Source organism: Macrobrachium nipponense, chromosome 1 (genome assembly GCF_015104395.2).
Source record: "Macrobrachium nipponense isolate FS-2020 chromosome 1, ASM1510439v2, whole genome shotgun sequence".
In the NCBI taxonomy this organism is placed as follows: domain Eukaryota; kingdom Metazoa; phylum Arthropoda; class Malacostraca; order Decapoda; family Palaemonidae; genus Macrobrachium; species Macrobrachium nipponense.
Window position 1 is genome coordinate 125,011,770 of NC_087200.1, and position 17,041 is coordinate 125,028,810.

General features: G+C 34.6%; 1 protein-coding gene across 1 annotated transcript in view; it reads left to right on the forward strand.

Annotated features, from left to right (window-relative positions):
• LOC135219597 (kinesin-like protein unc-104) overlaps nt 1-17,041 on the forward strand; it is a 298,157-nt gene that overhangs the window by 183,350 nt on the left and 97,766 nt on the right. Inside the window, 1 exon segment of the mRNA XM_064256487.1 lies at nt 11,324-11,461. Coding sequence (XP_064112557.1) covers nt 11,324-11,461 — 138 coding nt within the window.

The window sequence follows — 17,041 nt, forward strand, 5'->3', positions numbered from 1 at the left end:
AAAAAACAAAAAGGGTTCACTCTTGTTTTCTTCTAAAAAAAAAAAAGATTATGTATTTCTGTCCTCTGTGTTGAAGGAATCTGATGTATTTTTGAAGTGCGGTGTGACTTCAACATTGTACCCCATGTTTTGATGTTTAGATGAATAGTATATAGTTATCATATGAAGATTTTAAGTCTTCATTAGTTTTGGATTAATTTTGATTGTGCATCCCAAAACAAAACAAAGATCTTTATGATCGCTTTGGGCACCAATAAAAGAAAGTTATATTAGTTTGAGAATATACAGAGAATTTAATTCTTGAAAATGAACTTTTATAGTAGTATACAGAGGTTAAGATGAAGTACAGAATTTTTCATTGTTATTCACTATTTTACCATTGAGTTGCTATATCTCAAGTCTGTTGAGAAACACTAACCAAAAACTCCTTACAAAATTTCTTTGGTGAGCTTTATCTCATTTTTATATACTTCTAAATTCTATTTTTTTTTTAATTCTTAAACTGTAGTGCATGAGGACCTTAATTATTTTGTGAGTGTATGTGCATCCCTTAGTTGATGAAATGATAAAGGTTGACTGCTGTTTTCCAAAGTTATTTTTTATTTTATTTTATTCAGCTATGAGATTTTCATGCTGAAACATCTATTTCTGCCTACTGTCTTTTGGTGAATGCTTTCTTATAAACCGTAGACATTTTTCTTATTTAGGATGTTACTTAAAATTTTTAAATCATATTTCATGTAAGATATTGTACAATATATTTAAACTAGCAATCAGGCAAGTCTTTAAGCATATTGCTGACTCTGCTCAGTGACATAGATGACTTTAGAAACATTTTTAGCAGATATAAAAAAAACACGAAATATGTTATAGTCAAGCTTTTTATCACTGATTTTATGCTATTTATTTTAGGAACAAAATTATTTGTGTTGATGTTAATGGAAACCTGTTTCAGAACATGCATCTCAGTCCAGTGAGGTAACCCATGGCATACAGGAACTTCTTTGTACTTGTGCATTATTCACAATGATATATTTTTAAGCATTTTTTAAAGCAACATTCTGGTACACTATTTGCCATGATGGTTATTGAAATGAAACATATTTCACGGTGTGTATATCATACATTGTTCTCTTTGTTGATGGTAACATCATATGCCTTGGTAAACAACTCATACATTTGTTTTTTTTTATATTCTAGTAAAATATATACATACCATATTTGATGATGCATAAGATCCATGGACATATAAATCCCTCATGGTTTTCAGCAGGGAATATTCAGAACAAAGGTTTTAGTGCATTTAGGCATTCAGTGTTTATGGGGGCATAGGTAAGTTACATGAGAGAAAAAGATACAAAGTCTTCTTTTATAATTGATTTAACACAACAGCAGCATTAGGCTACTGGGGATGGATAGGTGATACATACCTCTCTTGAAGTCACTAAAAGAATTAGGTACCTGCTGTCAGATGTATTATACAGTGGTACCTCGACATACGAAATTAATGCGTTCCGAGGCGGCCTTCGTAACCTGAGCTTTTCGTATCTTGAACCACATTTTACATGTAAATTGCCTAATTTGTTCCAAGCCCTACAAAAACACTCCAGTAAATTTTATAATAAAGCTAAATTGACCAATAAACAATGAAATACAACAATTTGGACCATTCAATACCTAACTTAATAAGTACTACTAATATGTACTACATAGTACCTGTAAATAAAGTGTATTAGTGTACATGGTATACAAGAAATACTGTACGTACATACGTACTTATGTAGTAAAATGTGGAACCTTAACTTTTGAGTGAGGCTATTTCCGAAAGTGGTGACAGAGGAGGAGGACAAACGGCAAAAAATTTGTTACGTAGTACGTACACTTAACTTTACGAAACACATTAAAAATGTCAGGAAACATAGACTAAACTTTACGAAACACATTAACAAAACCATAATACTTAACTTTACAAAAAACTTAAAATTAAATTTTTTATGTTTTTTTTTAGTTTTACATTTTTTTTTACTTTTTTACAAAATTTCAATTTCTTCACCACTTTCAACCTTCTGTTTTTTCGTAGTATCAATTGGATCTTACTTTTTGCTTACTCCTACTAAAGGCCTCTTTAAAAAAATAACTATCCAAGGAAGATTGCTTCTGCCTGCTTTTCACAATGTTCCTGAAACGACTCAGGCAAATGTCATCAAACTGCGCAAGCATACAACCTGTGTAAACCTTTTCAGGGTGTCTCTTTTCTACAAATGATTGCACCTTATGAAAAGCAGCTAGAGCATCCTTAATTTCTGCTGTTGTCATAGGGTTGTCCTCCTCCTCCTCGCCGCTGCTAGAGAACTCTTCTTGAACGATGTTATGTTGCATGGCCTCCAACTCCTTCAGGTCATCCGTCGTAAGCTCCTCTTGGTGCTCCTCGAGAAGGTCATTGATGTCGTCTCGTCGACGACCAGCCCCATGGACTTGCCGAGTGCAATGATCTCGTCAAGATCTGGTTGCGAAACAGATTCAGGAACGTCAACTGTTCCTGAATCTGCACCAGCTTCACCCACGTTGAATCCCTCGAAGTCTCGGGCGGATATGGCATCAGGCCAGAGTTTCCTCCACGAAGAATTCAAGGTTCGCCTCGAAACCTCCAGCCAAGCTTGATCGATGAGTTGGATGCACATGACAACATCGAAATGCTCCTTCCAAAATTTATGCAAGGTGAGGTTTGTGGTATCGGTGATGTCGAAACATCTCTTGAAAAGATGTTTCGTTTAGTACAGCTTCTTGAAGTTCGATATCACTTGCTGGTCCATGGGCTGGAGGAGAGGGGTGGTGTTAGGCGGAAGATAAAGAACCTTGATAAAAGAATACTCCGCTAGGATATCTTCTTATAGGCCAGGAGGGTGAGCAGGGGCATTGTCCAACACCAGCAGACATTTCAGAGGGAGGCGCTTCTCTTCCAAGAATTTCTTCACTGTTGGGCCAAAGCACAGATTTACCCACTCGTTGAACAAAAGTCTCGTTACCCAGGCTTTCGCATTAGCCCTCCACATCACTGGAAGCTTCTCCTTTAGCACTTTGTAGGCCTTAAAGGCTTGAGGAGTCTCTGAATGATAGACAAGTAGGGGCTTCACCTTGCAATCCCCACTGGCGTTCAAGTAAAGTGCGAGCGTAAGCCTGTCTTTCATAGGCTTATGCCCGTGTAGCTTCTTCTCTTCCTCAGTGATGTACATCCGACGAGGCATTTTTTTCCAAAAAAGGCCAGTCTCGTCACAGTTGAAGACTTGCTGAGAACTGTAGCCTTCGTTGATCATCATCCCGTCGAACATCTTAATAAAGGCTTCGGCCGCTTTCGTGTCCGAGCTGGCCGCCTCCCCATGCCGCACCACCGAATGGATGCCAGTCCGTTTCCGGAATTTTTCAAACTACCCATGAGAAGCTTTGAAGTCTGGGGTTGGCGTTGATGTCCCTTCTCCTCCGTCGTCTTCAGCCTGGGCAATCAAATCGCTGAAAATAGCACTTGCCTTGTGGGAGATTGCTGTCTCCGTTATCGTATCGCCAGGGATTTCTTTGACTTTTATCCAGACTAGAAGCAGCTTTTCCATCTTGTCGTGCATGTGGCTCCTCTTGCTAGACAAAATAGTCATGCCCTTGGAAGGTGTAGCTGCTTTGATGGCTTCCTTCTGATCAAGGATGATGCCTATCATAGATGGATTTCGGCCATATTCCTTAGCGATCACACTCAACTGCATGCCAGCTTTATACTTCTTGATAATCTCCGTTTTTGTCTCCAAAGAAAGCATCCTCTTCTTTCCGTGAACTTCAACTTTCTTGGGACCCATGACTACGTATGCGTATACTGTACGGAATTAAGTTATGTAGTATACGTATGTATTAAAGTTCTCACACAACACGATAAAGTAGTACTACAACGAAATAACTAACGAATTTACGTTAATAAACGATATCGTATAGAATGAATAAATTCGACGTGCCTATGATAACGATGCTGCTATCGAGTGGCCAAAGAAGAACGCCGTTACGTAGATGCACGATGGGAGAGATGCTGACCAATAGGAGAGCAGGATCTTATGGCAGTGACTAGCATCAGGAACCAATGGGAGAGTGGGAGGATGGTGGCGAGTAAACTCAGTTGGCAGCGCGCGAGTTTTAAAATTGTTATCGGTGGTCTGGGCGAACCTCGGGACTTTACACCAACAACCTTTCGTATCCTGAACTATTTTCGTATGTTGAGCCAAAAAAATCTTCGTATTTGCTTTCGTAACTCAAATTTTTTGTAAGTTGAGCCTTTCGTATGTCGAGGTACCACTTTATAAACATTGATATTTTCTCTATAATCAGTAAATATTCACAAAATTCAACTTTATAGTTTTACAAGGCTCTGAAACACCAATTTAATAAAAACATTTTTGAGGATAATAATGGCAGTAGCAGTGTATGTATCCATTAGAAAATAAAAGTTAAGGCCAAATATCTCTCTCTCTCTCTCTCTCTCTCTCTCTCTCTCTCTCTCCTCTCTCTCTCTCTCTCTCTCTCTCTGCACATGATCTCAGTATTTTTTATTTCCATCTATACATACTTTTTTTATGTATTATTTTATAATTTATGCACTGTTTTACTTTAAATAACTCATTAGTCATGGTGCCAAGAAGTGATAACTAAGCTATACTACTCATTATCATTAATTAGATTTCCAACTACTATCTACACCTAAAGGATGTTTTCACATTAAAACAAAACAGTATGACATAAGCAGACAATAATACATATGTAAATGATAAATAAATATTTAAGGTTTGGATGCTGAACAAAAATACTGGGCTCCAAACATCCAGCTATAATTTTTGTGATATTTCCTTTGTGTTAATTTAAGTACTGCAGATAGTCATAATAGTAATAGAGGGCATGTAATGTCATAGAAGAAAAGGGAAGACAGAAAAATTTACCTCTTAACATTGTTTTATATTACAAGCATCCCAATTGTGGAGTGTAATTTTCCAAATAAAAATTCAAGTAATGTTTGAGTAAACAGAATTAGAACATTATTCACTTGGGTTGTGAAGAAGTACCAGTATACCGGTAGTTAGCCACAGGATAAACATTTGTTTATTGGATACCCCTCCTTTGCATATAAGATCTGGGGCTATTTTTGGTGTAAAAAGTGGTTCATATATACTATCAAAATATTTGAGTGTGTTATTCAAGGTAATAACAATATATACATATATGTATATGTACTGTGTACTTATATGAAACATGGGGTTTCACTCATTAAGTCTTCTGTATGTTTTTGTGCACAGAACTTTACATTATGGCACTAGGTGATAAAAACTGCCTAGTAAAGGCTGCCTTATTGTACCAATACTTGTAATTTAACACATATGATTAGATAACCTATTATAGCTCTTTATGTATTTTGACACCTGATGGAGTTAAAGCTGCCTGTCATATTTAAAAAAAAAAATTTTATCATGAAAGGGCTTAATCATGTAAGTGCAACAAATGCTATATCTAACAAGTATTAATTTGTCAGATAATTGTAACTTTTGTCAATGTTGGTTTTTAATTTTATCATTTAGGAGGCAGTGAAATGAAACAAGAAGAGAATAAGAAAATCAGCAAAAAAACATTGCAGATCTTGAAATGCAAAAAGGCTGATGCAGCTAGATCATTTATAAGCTATTAACTGAGTATTAGAAGTAGACCTTGCTGATGTTATCATCAATAATCTGTTCATATGTTTTTATGAATGTCCACATGTAACTTTTTTATTGTAATCCTGCTTAGAAAAAAAACAAGCCAGATCAAAGCACCAAATATAACTGCCTAGGCAGATATAGTAAAATAAGCAAAATCATTAATACAGCAACATTTGGTAAGCAGCTGAAAACAGTAGTCACCAGCCAGTCTCTGCTAAGGCTGAGCGGTCTTGTCTACATAAAAGTTCCTTCTCTCAAAAAGCTCTATCAAAATTCTCATACCTAGGAGCCTAAATGTAAGCTCACAGTTATATGTAGATTGTAAACACCAAACTTTCTATGTGGGGCATGTTAACAAGCATAGAAAATTCCATTTAATTTGAAATATGGCTCAATTCTTGTATCTTTGTCTTCTGAAGTATTAATTTAATTACCCTTGGCACTTAGTTGTGGTGAGTGCACAAATTGACATGGATCAAGAGTTTGATGTCAAACTAAGGTTATACTGATTTGACAGTTTATCTCTCTCTCTCTCTCTCTCTCTCTCTCTATCTCTCTCTCCTCCTCCTCCTCCTCTCCTCCTCCTCCTCCTCCTCCTTCTAACAAATTACGTACTAATACTGCCCCTTTACCCATACCAAATTCAGAGCATGTATAGCATTGGTGAATAAAGTGAAAGAAACAAAAAGTAGCTTCATAATCTCTTTACTAATTAATATTATTAAATAAAGTAGTAAAAGTATGTGAAATAAATTCCATATCAAAATATGTTTACTCCTAAAGTATCCAGATACTAATTCATGTCTTTTATTTGAGCTTTTTTGTAAGTTCCCAAGCTTCCAAAGTGTTTGGTTCTAAGGCCTCTTAGCTCCACAGAAGTTCTCAGATATGTTATGCATATATTTTATATAAGGACATGTGCTTTAGAAGTTGAGGTTACATGATGGTCCAGGTTTGAATAATTGAAATATGAGGCTTCAGGTTCAAGATTTGACTAACAATATTAAAGGATGTTCAAAGCAGATGTCACTACCTTATCTGGTTGGGTGAATGGTCAGCATATTAAATTTGAGACTAATACTACTGAGGTTCAGTCCATACTCAAGGCTCTTGCCAAATCTTGTATTTGTTTAGTTTTAGCTGTTAATTTGGATTCTGTCTTTTATGTGTAGTGGGTGTAACTTTTTGGACTAGGCTGACAGAGGTAACCATTTTAGTGTAATTTTAGATAGTTGTGATAGTTTTCTTTGATGTTATAATGCCCTCATTTCAATTTAACCCTTACCGGACAGGCTAAATATATATGAAGCACACCCTATGACCAGGCAAAGTGTAAGTTGGCCAATTTAAGAGACAAAACACATCAATGGAAAGAGGAAGATGTGCAAATGCACATGGTATAAGAAAAATTTATAAAAAATTTTCTGTAACTTTCATGGGAAGTTGAAAGTGAATATTTACAACCCTGTGCAGGGCCTCTTTTCCAAGAGTTACAGCTCACACAGTATCATGACATAATAATTAAAATCAGTAACACATTCTGAGTATATTTGTTGTAAAATATTTATGAGATGGGGAGATGTAGTAACTTTTTCTCTGCAAAATGACAATTATAGCTGACATATGACAATTATAGCTGACATAATATCATAGAAGACAAGAACTGAAACCAACAGCAATCCCTGGGTATATTTGAGTCAATAAAAAAAAGATGTCAAGGGATAGAGAGGGGCAGTACATTCCCCCATTAAGTCTCAAGGCACACTGATCCCCCTCTGTCCTGTGTTGAGCTACTACAGCTACCATAAGTCATTTATGGATCATTGAAGTGATGTGAACAAATTTCCTGCTAAATTCATCCAAATCATATGGTGCATAATATAAATACTCATATGAGTTAGCCTGTCCATCACTCAAAACCTGTTATAGATCATCATATGATCATACCTGTCCATTAGGGGTTAATTACAGGTGCTGCTGCAAAATTAATTTGATACTCTAAAAGGGTATTTTCTCAGTGCATATGCTATATATCTTTTTCCGCTGGCATTAATGAAATTATGTACTGGTATTTAGTTCTCTTCTTCTGTTGATTTACTCTTGCTTTCTAAACTGTCTTTAAGGAAATTGACCTCCATTTATTCTAGATGGTGATATATTAAATTCTAACACTCAAAGGTGGCTTTCATTGTAGGATATTGATTTCATCATAATTTTTATTTGCTTTGAAAATTTTGTTGAATAATATGATAATATGAGAACAAAATGATCAAGTTCAGTGTATGTTGTTTATAGTACATCATATTATTTTTGTTTAACTCTTGTTATTTAGATATCTACAACTGTCATTGAAATTACACCTCCCATCACAGAATACATTTTGACGTGTTTCTGTAATGGCTTTTTTATATTTGATTGTGAATTGGTGCTTTTCTTTTCGTTTAGCTAAACGTAGAGAAGCAGCCAGGTTGCTCACAATGTAGATTACTTCATTATTTTGTAAATGCATCTCCATTTTCTTTTCTCAGACTTTAGATGCTTTTTGTCATATTTGTTGTCATGCTTCATGCTGTATAAAAATGACTCTTAGTAGGTATTTTATGCCAGAATGTTATTAAAGTGGTTATCATTTTGCAGTGTCTGAAGCAGATTTTGTTTATTTATATATTACTCTTAAATACTAGAGATTAAAATCCCAAGAACAATACTAGTCTTGTTGAAAGAGACTCAAGTTTATGACCCTTTGCATATATTACTTGCTTCTGATATATTTCCTGTTCTTGTCTAGCTATCACAGTATGTGTAGTAGAGTTATTGTACTTAAAGTACTTTTTTTTGTATTTGTACATTGGAAATTGCCCTTTAACTTTGGTCTTTATTTTACTTTTATTGTCATTGGAAGTGTTGCATTTTTATACCCTGTACACTAATATCTAAGTCTTAAGGAAGGTAAATACTTCTTGTTTGTAGGATTATACTGCTTTATGGCGAACATATATACTCATGTACTACTGTCCTTAAGAATTATGAGAGAGTAATCATTGATATAAATAGTGATTTTATAATTATACTACAGTGCTATATGGAGGAGTCTAATAGCATATTTACTAAATGCTAATATGAAATAATTTTTATGCACCAGTGACTTTCATATTAGAGATGCATACTGTAAAAATTATATTCACTTCACAGCTTCTATAAATTCCTTCAGTGAGAGATTGGTAGAGAGTGTACTGTAAATGAGTATGGGAGCATCGCTTTAAAAGTAAATGGATAGTGTATAAGGTCTCGGTAGTAGCATTTATTGGGTGCTTAAGTTAAACTAAGTTCTTGAAACATTATCACTGATACAAGATCACTGTAAAAAGATTATTATTATTATTATTATTATTATTATTATTATTATTATTATTATTATTATTATTATTATTATTATTATTATTATTATTATTATTTTTTTTAGGATCACACTCTTCTGCATGAGTCCTGGGGCTACTTCAGCCTCTAGTTTTTCTAGATTCCTTTTCAGGGATCTTGGGATCATGCCTAGTGCTCCTATGATTATGGGTACAATTTCCACTGGCATATCCCATATCCTTCTTATTTCTATTTTCAGATCTTGATACTTATCCATTTTTTCCCTCTCTCTCTCTTCAACTCTGGTGTCCCATGGTATTGCGACATCAATGAGTGATACTTTCTTCTTGACTTTGTCTATTTGCACGTATCACCCTATCTGTTCTGATACCATAGTCCCAGAGGATCTTTGCCTGATCGTTTTCTATCACTATTATTATTATTATTATTATTATTATTATTATTATTATTATTTTATTATTATTATTATTATTATTATTATTATTATTATTATTATTATTATTATTATTATTATAAATGGTATTGTATTGTCAACATTATGTTATTATAATTATTTTACATAGTTTTTAGTCCAATTATCAGGAAACCTATGCATATTTTTCTCCATGGTCATTTGATCACTGAACCCCAATAGTGTTGATGCTGCAAATAGTTTTCAGTGTAACTTGCTGATTTTCATGTTTAACTGTAAAATCTTAAGATCAAATATAGTACATCTTTTTGTAATCTGAGTTGCAGGAACTTCTCTTATTAGTGCCACAAATTAAACCAATTATTTTGAAAATCTGGTAAAAATTAATAAGTTTTAACCTTCCCTCTTCCTCAGAATAATGACAAATTGTTTTTTGAGTTTTGGTAAAACCAAAGATAAAAGTAGAGATAAGTATGAAAAAGGGAGCTTAAATTGTTTTTTTTTTAAATTGTAGAATTGTTACAAATACTTTTATGAATATTAGCTTTAAGCTAGTTTATAGAAATTATCAGAAAATTGTAAATAAATAGCATAATTCTAATGTAATGGCTATCAGAAACATTTCTGAAGTAGGTGTTAGTAGTATTATTAATTTTTCTCAGTCTTTAAAATTACTTTGATTATTCTCTTTAACATCATAATTAGTTTTGAGCTGCAGTTTTCATGGTTTTTTATTCTTTGCAATAATGTGGAATTTTGTATAATTATATATTATGGTTTCCACCTAAACTTCACTATCACCATGGTAAAGTTTAATTTTTATCCTTATTATAATTAGTATGCATATTTTTATCATCTCATTTTTTATTTGATTATGTTCTATAAAATTTGACTGGATCATCCTGAATAGTTCCCTAATAAGATGACAAATTATTTTGTTGATGATCTACTTTCAAGGTTACAAGGTAAAATAAAATGGCAAATACCACCTAAATCCAGATATGGACATCACTCTAATTATAATATGTATTGTTGTTTTAAACAAGATTTTAAAAATTCATTTGCATGTCAATTTTCAATCATATATTACCTGAATGGTTTAAGGCATCTACTTTAAAATGGATGATTATTTAACTTGTACATTTCAGTTTCTTAGTTTTTCAAAGATATTTTTTTGTAAAATTTCTGCTTTTGCCATTCAGCAACATTTGATTTTAGAAAATATCAGATTCTCAAGTGACATGTTTCTCTTATTTAAAAAAAATGCCAAATTCTATGGGATTTTCACTGTAACCTTTGAGACTTTTAGAACTTTCATTGGCTTGATCAGGTTCCAATTGTCAGGGACAGTTAGACATTTTACTAAACAGTTCAACCAGACAGTTTGGTAAACTAAATCAATTTTTAGATACTGTAGGTGGTACCCCACTAAGAGGTTTAACTTTTATTAAGTTGTAATGAATCAATCATGATAACAACGTGTAATCAATAACTATTTACATTTCATGGAGTGTACATGAGTGTATATGTTGATAAAACTAAATTTGTCATTGGGTAAATTAGGATGTAAAATGATCTTGGAATATAGAAAAATGAATGTGAAATACTTAATGATGATCACCTTTGATAGTTGTGTTTAACATGATGCTTTTATAAAATTTCATTTGAGATGGTCATAAGTATGTTTAAGATGGTGCATTGTTTGTGTAATGAATCATATTAATTTAATATGTTTGAAAGTGTTTTAGTTTATTTATGTCACTGATACACAGAATTTCATGGGTAATAAGGTATTTATTTCTTACCTAAACAGACAAAGATTGGAACTGATGCGTGAGATGTATCACAATGAGGCAGAACTTTCCCCCACTTCTCCTGATTACAACATTGAAAACTTAACTGGAGGTGATCCGTTCTATGACCGTTTCCCCTGGTTCAGGCTTGTTGGAAGGTTTGTGCTATAGCTTGTGATAAGTTAAATATGTTCTCTTTTCAATTTGATTTAATTTTACATAGTACTTTCAAAGATAAGTGAAAATCCATTACTATAATGTGTTCTCAAAAGTTTTGCAATACATAATACTGATGTTGCTACAAACACATCATTGTGTACATTACTTTATAAGAATTTATTTTAAAGCTATCAGTTATGTTACTGAACAGTTTTCAGGGTAGATGTTCATGTAATCTTAAATATACTATAGAAGGTTTTTGCTTAGATATGGAAAGCATGGTATATGCAGCTTAGATGTTACTCATAAGTGCATGGATTCTTATGTACGTATATGTGTAATATGTTGTTGAGGGGTTTGAAAGTTATGAAAAATACAATACAGTAATACCCCGAACTTACGTGATTCAATTTGCACGAATTCACAATAGTGTGAACTTTTCATTAGAATCTAACTAATTATCTATATATACATGAGTTCTTCACAATAGTGCGGACATTTGCAAATCCTCCAGAAACACTGCAAAACCCTGCAAAAGTGTTCATGTTTAATTTATTATGCACATTTTTAAGTTTTAAAGCTATTCTGTATAAATATTTATTAAAAATGTATTACGTATTTTCGTTTTTGTACATGCATAAATATGCTGTTAGTGCATATACGTACTTTTATAAAATGTGATACCCACTCACAAAATTACTGCACTTTTCAAAGATGATATCCCTTCAGAAACATTGTTTAATTTCTGAAGTACGAACTAGTATACTACAATTAGTATAAGTTTTCTTGCTTTTACGTGTAAAATCAGTACAAAGATTTTGTGCATGCTATTTATATTTTTGAAAATAATACAAAGGCAGTAGGTAATTCAGTGTTTATCACTATATAAGAACTCCATGATCAACTAGTAAAACATTAGAGTTGTCATTCTGTGAGAATTACTTTCTTAACCTCGGAGAAAAGTTCTGGTACAATCTGTATGTACTATGTTATGTAATTACAGCACATACAGAGTTTTACCCCACATGACGTATGTATTTTTCTCTCTCTCACTCTCATTCATAGTTAGCTCTCACACTATCTCATGATTTTAAATTGATTTAATTGTACCTTCACCCTCTACAAACATTACTTATGTACATACATCTTCTTTATTTTATTGAATTGTGAGATATAATTATGACTGACTTATGAAGTTTACCTAGTTATGCAAAGAAAACTTTTACTCTGATGGAAAAAGAGAATGGCATCCCATGAATTACGGGTAATGTTAGTATACGTACGAAAGTGGATACCTATGTACATAGTAGGTACTATAACTATTTTTATGCCAACCAGTTAGTATATCTTTTTTAAGGGTAATGTATTAAACTAACTTTTAAATCAAATTACACTAATTTTGATTTCCTTTAAAAGTTAGCCTAATACTTAGGGAGGATGCGTAGGGTCATATTTAGTGTTCAAACTATAAGTAAGCATTTATTAGCAATTTTAGAGACCTTGCCAAACTTACACGAAACTTCCCCTTGCGCAAGGGGGTCTGGAACCTAACCTCATGTAAGTTCAGGGTATTACTGTATTTAAGATTTTTTTTTCATAACCCATTACTTGATGATTGTTTTTTTTCTGAACCCATTACTTGATGATTGTTTTTTTTCTGAACCCATTACTTGATGATTGTTTTTTTTCTGAACCCATTACTTGATGATTGTTTTTTTTCTGAACCCATTACTTGATGATTGCTGTCAGGTTCATCAGTGCCCTTTTCAAACATAATCAATAAAGAACAAGAATCCAGCTCGCTACATGCTCATCTGAGTTCCCAGGTCCTTCTGGTCCTTCTATTGGCAGAAAGTAGTCATTCCAAGTATTGTCTGACCAGTCTTCTAGCTCTGTGGTGTTGAGAGAAGGGAAAATTACCTTACCAAGTGATTTATTTTCACTGAAAGAATAAGTTTTTTCCAAAATTGCATTTTTGGGCACGAATAAGCCATCTTTTTATGACTGCCTGAGTATGTACAGTACGGTTCCCAATTTGTGAGAATTTGGTCGATCCACAGCCTCGCAGAATTGGAGATTCGCATATTTCGAAACACACAACTTATGGGAATAATTCCATTAGGGCCAAGGCAAACGGCAACTTACCCACTCAAACTTTTTTATACTATCCATTTTCAATACTTTCTATGTACTATGCTGTAATTTTTTCTAATATGAAATTGTTCTTATGGATAAATAAAACATTAAAAAGGTTTTAATAACTTGAAAAAGTTTAAAATTACACACAGGAGGATAGTGAAAACTCCCACACATAAACAATGCAACCATTGGGTGCAAGTGCACTGTTCGATACAGTCATTTCCTTTAAAAGAATATTTTGGATGGAATTTCCTCTACCTATCATCTGCCAAAAAACCTTCAAACTCCTCTATCTCATCCTCTGTGAAGAGTTCTTCTGCTGAAGGAAGGCTTTGTGAACCATTTGAGGTTTCGGGGACTAGCAGATCATGAGTGTCTTCACTCCTGATAGGCCTAACAAACCTGGTTATGAGCGCCTGTCTGTTTATTTGTCTGGCACGTTCATTATGTAATCATTTTCATGTAAATTTATCCTACGATAAAAAAAAGAAGTGATGAAAATTCATTTGATGTGAAATTACAATTTCTTAAAAAGAAATTATAAAAATTCAAAATTCAGCATGGAATGACAGTTTCTTGAAAAGTTTAGATTTAATGATTCTCTCTCTCTCTCTCTCTCTCTCTCTCTCTCTCTCTCTCTCTCTCTCTCTCTCTCTCTCTCTATACAATTTCTTGAAATGATAAAAATTCAAAATTCAACATGAAATGACAGTTTCTTGAAAAGTTTTGATCGAACAATTCTCTCTCTCTCTCTCTCTCTCTCTCTCTCTCTCTCTCTCTCTCTCTCTCTCTCTCTCTCTCTCTCTCTCTCTCTCTCTCTCTCAAACACATCTGCTTTTCATCAAAACCTATTTCAACAATAGCAAAAATAAATTATCAAGTCTGCATGATGCGGATGATCAGAATACACATGCAGATCTGAATAATACATATGGCGATGATCATTCATACACACTGTGCTATGACGTCACAAATGCGTGAGGCAGAGCCGTCAGTCTTAGCTAATGGTTGAGCAGGAAATCTTTCTCTCACATTCCCCCTTGGAGGAATAAGAGTTTTTTTCCTCCAACATTCCCCCCACCCCTTCTCTCAGATACCAGCAAACCCCCCACATCCAAAATACTTGAAAAGACAATAGATTTGATACATTTTGCAGCGGGTGACTCGTAGACTTTGCATGGCTTCGCAGATACAGATAAATCTATTTTTGAAAACTAGCGACCGAATAAAAGGGGAATCACACAATTCGAACACGTATAATTTGGGACCGGACTATATTTATTTCAGCAGGAGGAATTTTGCTATTGTTCAAACATTGAGTATGAGGTTCTTGGAGCCATAAGACTACAAAATAACTGTATCTGAGAGTCTAAGAGTGCTGCACAGGAAGAGACCCTGAGCAGCCTGGTACTGCTGGATAGCCTTCACATGTGAAGATTGAGGTCAAGATTATAATGGTATGTTTGAAAGTGATGTTGACAGATGAGCTTATTCCAGTCTGAAATAGCTGTGGGACAACAGAGAAGCAAGAAGGTCTATGAACCAGGCTTATGGCCAAAGTGGGCTTTTGAGCATCATCGGACGCAGCTAGACTTCTGTAGTTAGTTAAGCTCCAGCCTGACCAAGAAGAACTTTGGGAATTTGCACACCCCCATATTTCCTCAGGGAACCATAACAGCATCCCTTGCCCATGCTACTTGGTATGCCAAGGTTGAACAGTACTTTGGAAGAATGTAATTGAGGCTGGTGGCAAACATATCTAATGAAGGAATACCCACTACTTCCAAAACATGCAGCAGATTGTGGGGTGCCATAACCACTCAGCTGGAATTACTTGGTCCTTTCTGCTTACAATAGCAACAACAATACATGTTGTGCCTCCCTTGGTCTTACCTTCAGATTAGATGGTGACATGATCAGCTGCCTACAACAGACTCTTTGCTGTCAGTTGACTCATTGTAGACAGTTTGGTGCCACCTTCATTCCTGAAAAAACCGCTACTGTGGTAATGTTATCCACCATCACATACCAACTAGTCAGACAGGTGACTTTCAGATGTTTGCAATGCAAACGTTACTGCTCTCTGTTGTAGAAAATATATATTTAAGCCATTTCCTCTGGTACCCATTGGCTTGGCATTACCAAATCCTGGAATCCTATAGATGGGCACTTCAACTTTCCTTTGTGACATCCATAAAGAGTAACTAATAGGTCTGGAGCAAGAGGAACAGTAGAACCCTGACTTGAAAGTTCTATTTATCCAGCCAATAAGCTGTTCTCTTGGGACCCTTAAAGAGGGAAGGACTGGGAAGTTTTTGGCAGATCTGTTAAGGATCACTGCCAATACAGTTTCACCTGCAGAGATCAGGTCTTAGTCTGAAGTGGCTGTGAGGATTTAGCTTGTCTAAGGAGCTCAGGTGGCTTAGCAACCTTTGCCACAGATTTGCAGGTGGAGATGAGGTCTTGTAGAACTTCTCTGGAGTGCATGAAATCTTCCTATCCTTTATATGATACATATTTGGTTTCATTGGAAGATAATTTGCCTCAAGTTAACGTCAGGTCTAATTTGTCCTTGAAAGTGAAGACATTTGAAAAAATGACATACATATGTACAGATTTGCTCAGATATAAATGAAAATGTTCATATTTTTCTGATACCAGCATATAAAGTATGCAAATTGATCAGACTGTATGCCATTAATGCATTTTTCAATTTTGATAACCAAAAATGCAAAAAAATGAAGTTTGGTGTAGCAATGGGTTCCTGTCTGTGGGGGTTCCATTCCAATGGCTTCACGACAAGTGAGAATTGTCAGTGCATATGTAACTAAAAATCAGCTATTTACAGCCGTTATCGGTGCCAATAACTGGTTAATGGCGCCTCTGTTAGGTATGTATTGGTGCCGATAACCAGAAATCGGTGCATTTTAGTGCGCTAGACAAGCACCATAAAACCGGATGGCCGATAACCGACTGCTGATAACTGGGGACTACTTGTATTAGCCAGTTTGTATATGGAAATTTCAAGGGAGAATGGTTCTTACTCGTATATGCCTTGGTGTTCTTTATGCCATCAAATTTGGTATAAATTCCCAAAGCAAAGTTATCCTTTTGACATTTTTTCAATGAATGAAAGTGCTTGGAGTGGGAGTGCGCACTATGATCACTGCCTGCGACAACTTTCAAGTCAGTAGTGCTTATGTTAATGGAAGAGCACTAAGCATGCTGTGAGAACAAGCATAACATGAGCTAAAGAAACTACAGGCAGTCCCAGGGTTACGACGGGGGTTCCGTTCTTGAGACGCGTCATAAGCCTGAAAATCGTTAAGACGGAACATCATCATAAATCCCAAGAAAACCTTACTTTTAATGCTTTGGGTGCATTGAAAACTATGTAAACTGCATTCTTATTGCATTTTTCATAAAAAAAACCTTCAAAT